Source organism: Hippoglossus stenolepis, chromosome 14 (genome assembly GCF_022539355.2).
Source record: "Hippoglossus stenolepis isolate QCI-W04-F060 chromosome 14, HSTE1.2, whole genome shotgun sequence".
NCBI classification, from domain to species: domain Eukaryota; kingdom Metazoa; phylum Chordata; class Actinopteri; order Pleuronectiformes; family Pleuronectidae; genus Hippoglossus; species Hippoglossus stenolepis.
In genome coordinates this window covers 5,408,764-5,423,594 of record NC_061496.1, presented here as the reverse complement: position 1 = coordinate 5,423,594, position 14,831 = coordinate 5,408,764, and the positions used below count along the sequence as shown (strand labels likewise).

The following is a 14,831-nucleotide window of genomic DNA, read 5'->3' as shown; positions in this document are numbered from 1 at the left end:
ATTTCTCTGCTTTAGCATCTTAGGAAAAGATGTCGTGACCTGTAAAACTGATTGGTTGTGTTTTGCTTCAGGCCTGGAAACTGTTTGCATGAACTGTTGATGCTGTGGAGCCAAGTGCAGCACAGCAGCTAAAGTTCCTGAGGTGCAGATGAGTAGTGATTGAATATTATTGATTATTGTCTCACAATATGATCGCAGAGCTTTTTGTGGTTGCGTTTTTCTTGTAGGTTTGAGTGTGTACACTGCAAGGAGCAAACCAGTTCTACCAAAATGTGTGTGTGGGTCGGCACAGGTGATGTGTGAAACAGATACAGCGTTTTGATGCTTAGTTGAGTCTGTGGGAAGGTGGTTGCTAGTTTGAATCCTGGCTCAGCAGGGAGGAGGAAAACATAGAGTAAAGAACCGGATCGGTGCAAGACTCAAACATGTTTTAGTTTACCCCAAATGATTTTACTCTCTTCCTTTCTTTAGATTGTTTCCTGTTGATTTACACAGTGTAGTTTTTCTTTCATGAATTAGCCTAAAACATTTTCATATATCAATGCCAAAATAATAAAATGAAATTGTGGCTCACCTGTAGTTTTTTAGTTCACCCTGCTGGCGTAAGAGAAAAGAAAAACCCAGATGTTGCTTTACGAATGTTATTTTTATTCTAGTCTGAACTGTGTAATCCTCTCTGTTAAAACCATCTCGTTCCCCAGAGCTGAACAGACCCTGTGTTACCTGTTCAACACGAAGGGGGTTAGCCAGGAACCACCGGTCCAAGGTGGGAGCACCGTGGAAACCGCCGGGTTCACACATACTGTCGACAAACAGTAAATCCCGGCTCGCCTCATTACACCCGCTTTGACCGCGTCTGTGGATAAGGATGTATTGATTTTAATGGTCCGACCCATTTAGATAAACAGTCCCGGAGGATCTGCAGTCTTTTTTATTTTAAATCTGATTTCACTGGGCTTCGCAACGAACTGGGGCAGATAACACAGTGTCCCCTCAATTGCTCAAGATCAGACTGTCTATCGCCCAGATTCATCTGATGTCACTGTGCAGCTGGAGTGTGTGTGTGTGTGTGTGTGTGTGTGTGTGTGTGTGTGTGTGTGTGTGTGTGTGTGTGTGTGTGTGTGTGTGTGTGTGTGTGTGTGTGTGTGTGTGTGTGTGTGTGTGTGTGTGTGTGTGTGGACAGATAAAGCTGCAGGTCTTATCTCTGAGCCTTCTGGTGTCCCTCTCTCTGCACCTCCTCATTTTCATAACCTCTCCCTCCCTTTCTTTGTCTCTCTACCACTGTTAACTCTTCTTCACCTCCTTTTGTCCCCTCACCCCATTTCTCCTCCTCCACACCACATCTGGATTCAGCTGGTCCACATCAAACAGAGGTTGGATGAAGGGAAGGTTCCTCTCAGGCATTAGAACAGTTTTTATTTGTCACCAGATAAACTGTAGCAAGTGTTTGACGTGATGAAGCCGAATGATAAATCCTCACTCAAGGATTTTAATACCCATGGTTAGCCTACTTATGCCATTCAGCTGCTAGCTCTTTAAATGGAGCTGTGTAATGGAGTGATGTTGTCGCAGAATTACAAAGGATTCGGTCTAATTATACGGCTCAGGCTTGTTGTTTGTAGAGAGAGTGTGTGTGTGTGTGTGTGTGTGTGTGTGTGTGTGTGTGTGTGTGTGTGTGTGTGTGTGTGTGTGTGTGTGTGTGTGTGTGTGTGTGTGTGTGTGTGTGTGTGTGTGTGTGTGAGAGAGTTGTGCCTCCGCCTGCTGTGAGCTGGGTAACTACTGGTTGGTGCTGTATTACCCATCTTCCCTGCTTTGCACCTGCCTGGCAGCAAAAACAAGAAATTCAGACATTTTGAAATAGTGTTGGTCCTCTCATCCTCCTGCCTTGAGGACATGAGGGGTTGAGACGCACCGAACAATGTCGGCTGCAAGACAAGAAGCAGCTCAGAGCACATGTACTGTAATAAAGAGAATTTAGCAGCACACTGACGAGTGCGGACAATAAAGAGGGTGAGACAGTGATTGCAAATCAAATGAATGTCGTATTTATTCTTGGTTTAGAAAGTGTTAATTATCCAAGTGCAAATCACAGACCAACGCTGCTGTGTTCTTAAGTATATTGCGTAAGTTGATGAGCCACTTTTTCCCACTTTAGATTAATATGACCCTGCAGCTAACAAATTATGATGTGAACTGATTTAAATAATGGCTAAACAGTGATGGAGGCAGTAGTAATAACATTTTATTTAAGGAAAAGAACAAATAAATGCTCAAAAATGTACCCAAGTAAAAGTAAAGGTATCACGTTAACGTTTCAGCTCGAGTTATCGTAAGTTTGACATTAATAAAAGTAAAAGTATTATAGAGTGTAGTGTGAGAGTGTAAGAGTATTAAGAGTGTTGCCTATTCCCCAATGCAACAGTTTACTACGTTATCAACTGTGTCTACTGTATATTATGTTTAATACATGAATAGTACAGATAGTTACTGATTACTTTTAAAATGTGTTAAAAACAATGAAAACATTTTAAATCGTCAAAAATGCAGTGGAGTATATTGGAGATATTTGTAAATGAAGTACATGGAAATAGATATACTAAAATAAAGTACACATACATGAAAAATGTATTTAATTTGTACTTTGACACATCCCACCAGCTTGGATTAAAGTATCGTAAAATCAGTATAGAAACAGAAACACTTCCATAAGCCAGTTGCTGTGAGCTGGAGGGTTAATTATCACGTATATCTCACCTCTGATCTTTGCTGTTGCTGGAAGTTGCAGCAAAGCCGTATGAAGAGTTTAGGTAAATCCACAACTGTCCAAAAAATTACAACACAGCAAATGATATCGTTCCCAGTGAGTTTTCTTCATCATTTGAAGCTGAGCCTTTGTCAATGAAAGTAGTTTTTTCCCTTCATCCTCTCACTTCTTCTTTACCTGTGGAACTTGTGGTTTCTGGAGGTCGAGAGGTCAACACAGCTCCAGCGGTGAAAGAGACGACACCGAGCTGATGAGCAGATCACAGTCGGTCTCATCTGTTTCATCTGTTCTCTGTGTTACTCATCAGAAGCAGTGAAATCTCATTTAACAGTAATGAGTGCAGCTCACATGGCCTTTATCAAAAATGTATGTCCAGACATGGAAGAGAAAATACCATGAATGTTTCATAGTTGATCTCTGAAGCAGAAACGCACTGTTTATTATCTTAATTATCTGTCAGGGATCAAATCAACAGTGTTCATTGATATAACGAAACGAAATGAAACACAAACGAAGATGTCGACGAGTTAAACACCCTCTGAAATCCTCTCTCCCCCGTGCCTCCACAGTGCAGTGTCTGGAAATGACCACGAAGCGGAAGCTGATTGGCCGGCTGGTGCCGTGCCGTTGTTTCCGTGGCGAGGAGGAAGTGATCTCGGTGCTGGACTACTCTCACTGCAGCCTGCAGCAGGTCCCCAAAGAAATCTTCAGCTTCGAGAGAACTCTGGAGGAGCTCTACCTCGACGCCAACCAGATCGAGGAACTACCCAAGGTAACGCACCCCCGCACGCTGACGCTTTTAACCTTTGACCTTTAAAGGTTCAGCGTGTAAGAAATCAGGTGAAAGGGATCTATTGGCACAAACTGAATACAAAATATATATACACTAGTGGGTTTCATATAAATTGTATGAATTGTGGTTTTCTTTAGAACGGGCCTTTATATTGAAATACTTTATATTTACATCAGGAGCGGCTCCTCTCTCTACGGAGGCCGCCATGTTTTTTACAGTAGCCCAGACTGGACAAACTAAACACCTTTTGAGTTTTTAATGATTACTGACCACAGGTTCTCCTTCATGTTTGGAAGGGGAGGGTGAGTTTCTGCACTCTCAGATTCAGGCTTCAGTGACAGGAAACATGGGGTGAGAGAGCAGGTCCATTTCAGGCCATGACAGGGTCTTAGGTCTCGTCTTAAACAATCCAACACTTTCAGTAAACCTCCGTGTGAGCAGTAATGAGACAAAATGCCCTCCTAATATTTCGAGGAGAAGTACAGGCTCTGTTTGTAGGAGGCGTGTGTGTTTTATTAAAATTCTGTCCTGGTTTAAATGGCCGAGATGTTGAACTGGATTTCTAAAAATAGCCCTGCATGAATGAAGTCTATTAGGGCGACATAAGTGGCAGCCCCAACTCGCATTCAACCGACAAAATATGAAAATGTGCTCTGGCTTGACAGGGTAGGTGTGTGTGTGTGTGTGTGTGTGTGTGTGTGTGTGTGTGTGTGTGTGTGTGTGTGTGTGTGTGTGTGTGTGTGTGTGTGTGTGTGTGTGTGTGTGTGTGTGTGTGCGTGTGAGAGTGAAAGGTTGGATAAGAGCCACTGAGGCTGCCAGAGTGACTGGCCTTTATGTAAGAGGGCTGGAGAGCTCCTTAAGTGTGTGAGTTGATGTATGCAAAAGTGATGGGGTGTGTGTGGGTGTGTATGTGTGTGTCTGTGTGAGTGAAAGTGATAGTGTGTGTGTGTGTGTGTGTGTGTGTGTGTAGTGGCCTGACTCGAGGGCACAGAGCTCCGCTGCCCATGTTGATAGCCACTTATCTTTTGAGCCTCGTTCCAGAAACATCAGCCGATCCTCAAATCAATTAAAAACATCTCTACGATCAGAAACCTGCTCGAGTTCCGCGACTCAGAAAAAGTCTCTGTGACTCTCTCTGTTTTTTAAACTGCTTGAATTCTCACTCACTCTCCCAATTGCAATTCATCCGGAACTCAGCAGCCATGATTATGAACTGGAACTGGAGTTATAACAACTCACAGCTCAGTCAGGTCCCGAACATCAGCTGATTGAAAACTGCCAGCGTGACCGTCTCCTCTCTGCACTGCAGCGTTTAAATCCCTCCTGAAGACTCACCTCTACAAGATCAGATATTACTATTATCAGAGTTACCTTTATAACTATTATTATCGCTTTTTCTTTTAATTTTATTTAAATTCATTGTATTTTTTATAAATTTAATTAGTGCTCGTTTTCTTATCACATCTTTACTTCCACCAGCTTTAATATAAATTGATAGAAATACACTTTTTACATTCACCTAGTATTATATTATGTTTTAATAATTTCATTGTTTCATCAATTTGTGCTTGAGCTTAAAAACTGTTAAATAAATAGAATATATTATTATTATTATTTTTACACAATTAAACTACATATACAAAAGGGTCTCTTGACCATGAAGCCTGGGAGGTAAACAGTGTGTGTGTGTGAAAGCCATTTGAAATGATGAGTTCTAATACAAATCAATACTTGGTTGCTTGCTGCTCTTCTGGAATATTGATGCAGGGTTTATAACAGCAGCTGAAAGCTCTGGGAAAGTAAGTGGAGCTTTAGTTGGGGTTTCGTTGCCAAATAGTTTATTCCAGAAGAACTGTAATGACATTTAATATTTGTGCCACTGCTGAGTTAATAGGTTTTGTGTGTGTTTTAACATTTGTAGCCTCTAATATCCGTCTGTGATTTCTCTCCTCTTGTATGTGTTGTAGCATTTGCAGTATTTTTTCAATTCAGAGCACATGTCTGATCGTTTTGGACTCTCGTATGTGTTTTGTCCTCAGGGGCCACCGTACATTATAAACAGGCAGCTATTGTGACACGTGCTTTTCCACAACATTGAGTCGCCTCCAGCTGATTCTCTCTCTTTTACTCTCTCGACCTTTTGGTAACTTTGTTATGAAAGGACAAGTGTGATTTTCTGCCAACAGACCATAATACTCCTTTGTCTTCCCACAGCAACTCTTTAACTGCCAGGCCTTGAAGAAGCTGAGCATGCCCGACAACGACCTGTCCAACCTGCCCACCACCATCGCCAGCCTGGTCAACCTCAAAGAGCTGGACATCAGTAAAAATGGTATAAAATGACGAGTGGACGCAGATGATCCATCGAGCCTGAGAAATAAAACCAAGCAAACTCAGCAGCTGATTTCAATGAGAGAGCTAAAAGAGAAAGATCATAATTTCCATGTTCTGTTTGCATAAAATCTGAATTACAGTCTGTGCAGCACCGTGAAACGCTGAATGAGCACCACCTCAAAAATCACAATCATTTCACAACCATATTAAAATATGATAAAACCACGATGCTACCACTTTCTAAAGTATGCAATCTTCTCAAGAGCTAGCTTGACTAAATGGGAAAGAAAATCTAACTTTACTACTTTTAAAGCTGAAACTATTAATTATCTTCACCACTGATTTCTTTCCCGATAATTCACTCGTCAAAAAACTCCTCTTGAGACTTCACTGATGTCGATGTCTGGTTTTGTTTGACCTGAAATAACCAAAAAATACTTCAATTATAACGATGAGCAGAAAATTTGCTGGAATCAATGAATATTTTTGCTGGAAAAAGGATCCAATCAATTTTTAAAACACTTAAACAATGATTTCTCCATTTTATTCTTCTATCAATCGATTAATCAGCCGATTCTCTCAGCTCTTAATACACAATCACGCCGTATCACCACATTTCATTTCTCTCTTGTCTCTAACAGGTATCCAGGAGTTTCCAGACAATATCAAATGCTGTAAAGGTCTGTCTGTGGTGGAGGCCAGTGTCAACCCTATCACCAAGTAAGACTCTGAACTCACACACATGCAGAGACACACAGCTCAGATACCACAAGCTGAACCTCTGCTGGGTCACTATGCAAATATCAAGTTGTTATCTGCAGCACGAAATGCTCATTTGCAGGATTTGACGTATATATATATATATATATATTTATATTCTTGCACAGTGACTTTAGTTACCATAAGAGATGGCTAATCACTATTTGAAGTTTCCTTGACTTAACATCAGTGAACTGCATTACTTATTTGTAAACTTGAAACTTTGAGCTAGTTCAACATTTTTCTCAAATATATTTGCTCACTCGACTTTCGAAAACAAAGTTAGAACAACGATTTTGAAGTTGGGCTTTTTACATTGGGGAAGAAATAACGAGAGTAACAACAAAGTGCTGCTGTTTGCTCAGCACCACAAGGAGACTCCACCACCCAGTGCTGCAGACAGCTGCTTTTACTGTGTGTGTGTGTGTGTGTGTGTGTGTGTGTGTGTGTGTGTGTGTGTGTGTGTGTGTGTGTGTGTGTGTGTGTGTGTGTGTGTGTGTGTGTGTGTGTGTGTGTTTGTGTGTGTGTGTGTGTGTGGTGTGTGTGTGTGTGTGTGTGTGTGTGTGTGTGTGTGTGTGTGTGTGTGTGTGTGTGAGTGTGTGTGTGTAAGAGATGAGTCATCTGCAGGCTAACAGCAGCTAGGATTTTCTGCAGGGCTTGTTAAGGAAACATTGTCCATGTTTTATTCCACTGAGGCGCTTCAAGGACACTCACTTTATCTTTTTTATCTTATCCTTCCTTCCTTCCTTCCTTCCTTCCTTCCTTCCTTCCTTCTCTCTCTCAGACTCCCCGATGGTTTCACGCAGCTCCTGAATCTGACCCAGCTCTTCTTAAACGATGCCTTCCTGGAGTATCTGCCGGCGAACTTTGGCAGGTAAACGGATGATTTTCCTCATTTCTTTATTTCATTTGATGCATTTTCATACATACACGACAGTAAGTTCAGATTTAATTTTTGTGTCCTGTGTTTTTCAGACTCTCCAAACTACGGATCCTGGAGCTGAGAGAGAACCACCTGAAAACCATGCCAAAGTGAGACAAAGAGCCATGTGTGTGTCTGTGGGTGTTTGTGCATAAAGACAGTGAATTATAATCTCTGCGCTCCACTAATCACAACACACACTTATACACACACAGATGCTCCGTGATATAACTGAGTGCATCCTCCCCTTCTCGGGCATCCAGATTGAAACATAAATATCCCAGGCAGGTGTTCTTGAATACTGATGAATCCACTTAGAGCAGGAAGACGCTTCAAATGTTTCCTGTTACTCTTTGTCACTGAATCGGCCACTTGAACACAAATGTATCTGAAAACTAAAGATAGACTTTGATGTTTTAGTTCCACGATGGACACAGATATCAATTACAATTGATAGATAATGTCAAACCATTTCCTAATCAACAAGTAGGCGTCGATATGACTTCAATCTTAACTTGAACTGACTTAAACTAAAGGGAAGCTATAAAGGTTTTTCCTTAAGATTATAGAAGTTGCAGTGGAATCACATCATTGCTTTAACAGCAGGACTGTGTCTCCTCTTCCTCTCCCTCTCCCTCTCCTTCTCCCTCTCCCTCTCCCTCTCCCTCTCCCTCTCCCTCTCCTCTCCTCTCCTCCCTCTCCCTCTCCCTCTCCCTCTTCCTCTCTCTCCCTCCTCTCCTCTCCTCTCCCTCTCCTCTCTCCCCCTCTCCCCTCCCCTCTCCCTCTCCTCTCCTCTCCTCTCCTCTCCTCTCTCCCTCTCCTCTCTCCCTCTCCCTCTCCTCCCCCTCTCCCTCTCCTCCCTCTCCCTCTCTTCCTCTCCCTCTCCCTCTCCCTCTCCTCTCCCTCTCTCCCTCTCTCCCTCTCCCTCTCCCTCCTCTCCCTCTCCCTCTCCCTCTCTCCCTCCCTCTTCCTCTCCCTCCTCCTCAGGTCTATCCACAGACTGACACAGTTGGAAAGGTTGGATCTGGGTAGCAACGAATTCTCTGAAGTGGTGAGTCATTTTTTGGACGTTACCCCAGTCAGTGTGTTTTATAGAAAACACCATATCATACTTAAATTTAATCCTCTGTTCCCACAGGAAGCTCTGTGTCTCAGTAATCACGTGTATTTGCCATTTACAGTGTAACACACACAAAGTCAGTTACAGTTACATAACATGACCTGTGGATGTGTAGCGCCTGAAACAGCCACGTGTGTCACATACAGTGACAGGTTATGGCATCAGGGGCGGACAGGAAGTTGACTATGACAGGAGCAGGTTGGCTGTGTGGTCAACTTCCTGCCTATAGAGAGAGAAAGCGTGAAGTGAGGGACAGTCAGTCTCACCCAGTTTAATAACCTCTGGATGCACCAAAGGACATTTTGGGATCTGTGCACGTTCTCAACATTGGTCTGTTCTGTCTTTAAGATTAAAGAATTAACAAACATGTAGTTCAAGGTGCAAGATAAAGACGTGGAACCTAAAGTGCAAGAAGAAGAAGTGAAAAGCTATACAGCACAATTAAATAAATGAAAATATGTACAGTATGAAAGTGTTGTGTTTTTAAATGGTCAGTTGACGCCTCCATGTTTTCCTCTGTTCTCGTGTTAGCCAGAGGTGTTGGAGCAAATCCACAACTTAAGGGAGCTGTGGATGGACAACAACTCTCTACAGTCTATACCAGGGGTAAGAGCCCTCGCCGCTTTTACTGTGAAAAAACACAGCACTGCAAATAATTGAATGCCCCTTCCTCTCACATCAATGGCTCCTGTGTCTGTTTTCCATCATTTAATCGCCCCCCCCTCTCTCTCTCTCTCCTCCCTGCAGTCGTTAGGGAAGCTCCGTCAGTTGCGATACCTGGACTTAGCTAAGAATCGAATTGAGTCGTTGGACACGGATGTTTCAGGCTGCGAGTGCTTAGAGGACCTGCTGCTGTCCTCCAACATGCTGCAGCAACTCCCTGACTCTATAGGTGAGGACACACACACACCCACACACACACACACACACACACACACACACACACACACACACACACACACACACACACACACCCATACACACACATACACACACACAACTTTTCAAAACCAGAGTAACAAGGTGCTTCACAAAAAATATAAGAGCAAAGATAGCAAATCACATAAACGCCAGATCTTACTCAGCAATACAACAAAATAAAACATAAAAGAACAATATCAAAACAAAACAAAAACATTTAAAAAACTATAAAAATGAGTTTTCAAATGCTTTTTAAACTGAGGCACTGATTACAGCGTCGCAGCTAAAACCATAGAAGCATTCCCCCCCCCCCCTTTGTTCAAAGCCATGAAGATGTAAATCTTTCCAAACGGGTCACATACATACATGCACAACGTATTAATAGAACAGCTGTGCTCTGTAGATTTCAGTAAAAAAATACTCAAACAGGAATATATTGGCGCATTTGTTCGGGGCTATTTTCAGGCTCCGATTAACGTGCATTTGATTTGCTGGGTGGGAATAATTATGGCAGCAGGATGGAGTGTGTGGGACTGACTGGAAATAAACTATAGTGTTCATGGTAATGAGGGAGCACGTCAGCCTGTGTGGCTCGGTGATGGGGTTTTAACAGTTTTCTGTGCAACACTGGACGTGTGTATGGTGAAGATGAAAAAGCTTTATCAGGCAGCAGGTGATGAAATTCATTGTTGGCTTTGTTCTTCAGGTAAGATACGTTTATTCTACACTGCTTCTATAGTGCTTTACATAAAGGGATGACAGAGTGTACATGCAACATGAGGCAAAACAAAACAGAGGCATTTAGAAAGAAATAAAAAGGTCCATTAAACAAAATGTTAGTAAAAAATAAACAAATAAGAAATAACGTGAAAGTGAGACAACGCAATGTGAGAAAATATAGAATAGGGCTAACTCTATGCAACTTGTAAAGTTAATTTCATATGTGAAGAGCATAACTTTGCGTGTCTGTGTGTGTGTGTGTGTGTGTGTGTGTGTGTGTGTGTGTGTGTGTGTGTGTGTGTGTGTGTGTGTGTGTGTGTGTGTGTGTGTTTATAGGAATGTTGAAGAAGCTGACAACACTGAAGGTGGATGACAACCAGCTGAACTCACTGCCTAACACCATCGGGAGGTAAGAGACCTGCACACACACAAACTCATGCACAAAGAAAATTAAAATTCGAACAATAAAACCACGTGACCTTTTAGTTTTGAATAATAAAACCATGTGACCTTTTTTTGTTTTTATTGTGAAAACACCTGCGACAGTATCGTTTGTCAACAGGCGATTGTTTACCTTTGGTCGGCTGTTGTTGTTTTCCTTGTTTGTTGTTCTGCTGGCTGATGATTGGGGGGGGGGGTTCTGTGTGTTGTGTTGCTGCGTTGCCGTGGCGTTAGTGCGAAGCCCAAGCACGGGTGAGTAACATTAGCCTCCTGGATCCCGGGGTGCGTTCAGAGACGAATAGATGTTCGACCGCGTTGCAGATACAAACACACAAGCTTGCTGACCACACGGTGTCAAAGTGGGAAACGTCTTGTACTCATGAAAGTTACATGCAAACATAAACTTTATTTCAGTTTCATGTTTTCTTCCTGTTTGCCTCACAAACTTCACAAAAAAATAACTTGACATAAAATCTTTATTTACTGTGAGATGGAAATGATTGCATGTAAAAAAAAAAAGATCACAGCAATTTTAATTGTGTTATTTCAAATTAAAATCCATCACAGTCCAGATTCAATCACAAACACTTTCTGTTCTTTTCATTCATCTTTTGTATGTTTGAAATATAGTGATTGCTTATCCACATCAAACTGCCGACTGGAAATAAGAGCAACTTGTGTGTGTTTAACTTCAGGGTTGATAGATTTGGGAAGAAAGACCCGGACAAGGCCTCAAGTAACATAAATATTAAATTACATCAGTTTGGGTAAGAATACACAGATTTTGTCCCTTTTTGCTGTTTAAAACACTCCAGTAATAACACCAGCAGTGACCAAACTCAATGCTAATGAATCAATCTGTGATGGATTGATTTAAAAGACTTTACAGATGTTGTTTAACACCCTTTGCAATGCATTTGTATCTGAACGCCGCGAAAACATTTTGTCTTCCTGAACAAGTCCCAGGTTTTAGGCTCAATAAGTAGAACAGTAGATCCATGACTTTCCCTCTGATAACACCACACAGGATCCTTTTCTTAGTGTTTGAGTCTTAACAATGATGAATGTGATCCCTGTTTTCCCCTTGTAGAGAAATCCTATATTCTTAAATAAGTTGTTTTTCCATGTAGTAGTCTGTGTTTTAATGCAAAATCTGTGCCTGTATCTCCATTAATAATACAGTGTATTCTCCATATAGCTGCATAAGTTCAAAATGACACTGTATAACGATGTTTATTCACACAGAGCTGAATCAAGACTTAAGTTACGATACAGTTTCCTTCAGAGTCGTCCCTGATCTTGATGAAATGGGTCACATATTGCGGCTGTAGATTTGTTAGCTCTAATGGAGAGAGGTTGTCCCTCGGCCTATATTGGCTGCATCAGTTGTCATCGATGAACTTTAAGCTGTTTTTGCAGCAGCGGACTTTAGCCTGCGATAGCTCCTCCCTGTTGTCTCTGAGTTTATTCTAAAGTGAAAGTGAGTTCTGTCTCGTTTAGCTGTTTTACCGTTGGGTTTTATCTCATCCACTGCCCAGGCTCATTTATGCTGCTTTAACATACGAAGAGAGACACGTCTGATTCACTGTCCACTTCATGCATCCTTTAGGTTGGTTATTAGGCAACACACCAGCTAGAGGGCAGCGCAGAGTTCAGAGTTTCTGACAGCAACAAACATGCCGACGGTGGTTGTGATCATCTACAGTAACATCCTGTAGTTTCTTAGCAACTTGCAGTTTCTTCAAAAAGTTGTTGATAATTATTCCTCGTGTCTTATGGTCGTGCTGCTTGAACCTTTGGTTTCACTGTCTAACACCATTTCTGTTGGTACTGCCCCGTTTTATCATCCATATCCATAAGATCTCAGAAGACCGGCACGGATATTATATACGGACGAAATTAACGTACAGACAGAAGGCTCCGTCCATTTCTGTGTTCGTATCTGACGTTGAGCATAAATGAGCCTTTAGAGAAAAGCTCAGAGAAGCGGCTGTGCCCCGCTCTTTGCCGGAGGTGCAGGGGGGAACCACACACACGTTACGGACTCCAACCAGTTCGTCCTCATCGTTTGTTGAGTCCTTTCTCTTGAAAAAGTGGAAAACATGGTCTGAAAACACGTCAGTAAAGCATAAACCCTCATTTAGGTGATTTACACGAGTCTGTTTTGGGGTTATCGCCTCGTTGGGATGCACCGAGCAGCTACAGGCTCATTACTGCCCCCTTGAGACCAGACGCCCACTGGCACTTAATGGCTGCTGAGAACATTAGTTGCACTGGCTCTTTTCCCCACAGTGGCCACAAGAGATACAACAATGAAACCTTTTACACACTGGAAAACAAACAGCAACATAAAGATGAGATTTATGATTTATAACAACTGTTTTAAAACTGTTTTCAATTTTATCAATTGAAACAACATTGAGGATGAGGACTAACTGTTTTGTAAATCTGGTTAACCCCCCCCCTCCCCCACCGCCTCCGTCAGAGCCACATCCCAGCACTTTTCTCTGGGAGCTTCAGGGACCGACTCCCACTCAGTGGATGAGACGCTCTCGGCCAGAGGGGATCTAACATGAGCAAGGAGAGGTTTAAGTTTCATAATGAGCGACTGCAGCAACTAATGAAAACACAAGAGTTAGTTTGCTCCGTAGAAAGGAGATGTGTGGAACATGCGTCCTAAATCGATCTGGTGACTCTTCCTGTTTCCTGCCATTGAAGCGTAAGATTATGGAGCTTGTTGGTGGATAGAGCAGCGAAATTATCAAATGAGTTGTGTTGAAGAGTCATAAATTATTGTGGGAGATGTAGGTGACATTTACATTATTGAGTAGGAATACAAAATTATACTAAAAGCCCTAAAAAATCCTAAATATAGGTAAAGAAACTCATCTCCTCTTGTTTTCTCTCGTTTCCTCTCCTCTAGCTTCCTCCTGTTTCCTCCCATCTTCTCCTCTCGCTTCCTGTCATTTCCTCTCCTCTCTTCTCTCCCACTGTCTTTCCTCTCCTCTCTTCTCTCCTCTTCCCTCTCCTCTCGTTGTCTCTCCTCTCTTCTTGCTTCTTCTCCTCTCCTTTCCTCTCTCCTCTACTCTCGTCTTGCTTCAGCTCCTCTCATCTCGTTTCCTCTCCTCTCCTCTCCTCTCCTCTCCTCTCCTCTCCTCTCCTCTCTTCCTCTCTCCTCTCCTCTTGCTTCCACTCCTCTCTTCTTGCTTCAGCTCCTCTCATCTCGTTTCCTCTCCTCTCCTCTCCTCTCCTCTCCTCTCCCTTTCCTCTCCTCTCCTCTCTTCCTCTCTCCTCTCCTCTGTCATGCCGTATGGTGGCCCAGATGGTCCGGTCCACTGGGAGCACTAATGCAATGTTAACAGTGACAGTACATTCATGTTAAATTGTGGTCTCATTAGCATTAGCCCGCTGTTAGCCTGCTGCTATAGGCTGTGATGGTTGTGGGGGCTGGGTCCTGGGGGCCGATGGGAGCGGGGGTGAATCTGGGTGAAGTGGAGGAGTTGAGATCCAGGTTGAAGAATTTCAGACACACAACATAGAGGATGAGTTTCAAAACTGGTGATTAAATTAATATAACTAACACCTGGTTTGATTGATCGGTCGTCTCTTCATTAATTGACTGATTCTTCAGTGATCTTTTCCTTCTCGCTCCAAACTAACTCCAAGTTGTCGTCTGGTAGAAAGTCAGATTTCCCCTCTCATCTTAACATGTTAAAGAATAAGGCTGGCGTCATTCTGTTTTTTTAATTATTGAGGAACAAATCCCATGAAAAGACTGAAACCAACGATGTGTTTCTCTGCAGCGCTCAGCTCGAAGCTAATTCATCCGGACTGAAGGTCTAAATCTGCAGGAGGGCAGAAATACAGTTTCATTTGGAAAAAATACCAAATTCACTTTTAGAAACCACAAATAAAACCTCAGTGTTGCAGACTAAAGATGAAATGAATTAGCTGCAGCCGGATGACATGCGTGGGACTGAAAATGAACCTGTGCTCATGTTAGTGAAGTAGCATGAAGCCCAGAGCAGCAGTGCAGCTTAAATCAGGCTTTACCACC

At 42.5% G+C, this 14,831-nt stretch overlaps 1 protein-coding gene across 10 annotated transcripts in view; it reads left to right on the top strand.

Moving 5' to 3' along the window:
* Positions 1-14,831, top strand: part of lrrc7 (leucine rich repeat containing 7) — a 60,528-nt gene that overhangs the window by 21,703 nt on the left and 23,994 nt on the right. For 8 of the 10 annotated variants that reach the window (XR_007034838.1, XM_047343304.1, XM_047343300.1 and 5 more), the window contains exons 2-11: positions 3,334-3,536; positions 5,772-5,889; positions 6,533-6,611; positions 7,435-7,524; positions 7,626-7,682; positions 8,560-8,623; positions 9,224-9,298; positions 9,440-9,584; positions 10,670-10,742; positions 11,009-11,026. Coding sequence is in view for 9 of the 10 variants with exons in the window: in XM_047343304.1 (XP_047199260.1) it covers positions 3,334-3,536; positions 5,772-5,889; positions 6,533-6,611; positions 7,435-7,524; positions 7,626-7,682; positions 8,560-8,623; positions 9,224-9,298; positions 9,440-9,584; positions 10,670-10,742; positions 11,009-11,026 (922 nt within the window). In the remaining variant the exon portion in view is untranslated. The remainder of the gene's footprint in view (positions 1-3,333; positions 3,537-5,771; positions 5,890-6,532; positions 6,612-7,434; positions 7,525-7,625; positions 7,683-8,559; positions 8,624-9,223; positions 9,299-9,439; positions 9,585-10,669; positions 10,743-11,008; positions 11,027-14,831) is intronic. The other 2 variants (XM_035177573.2, XM_035177566.2) reach the window with 1 other exon arrangement.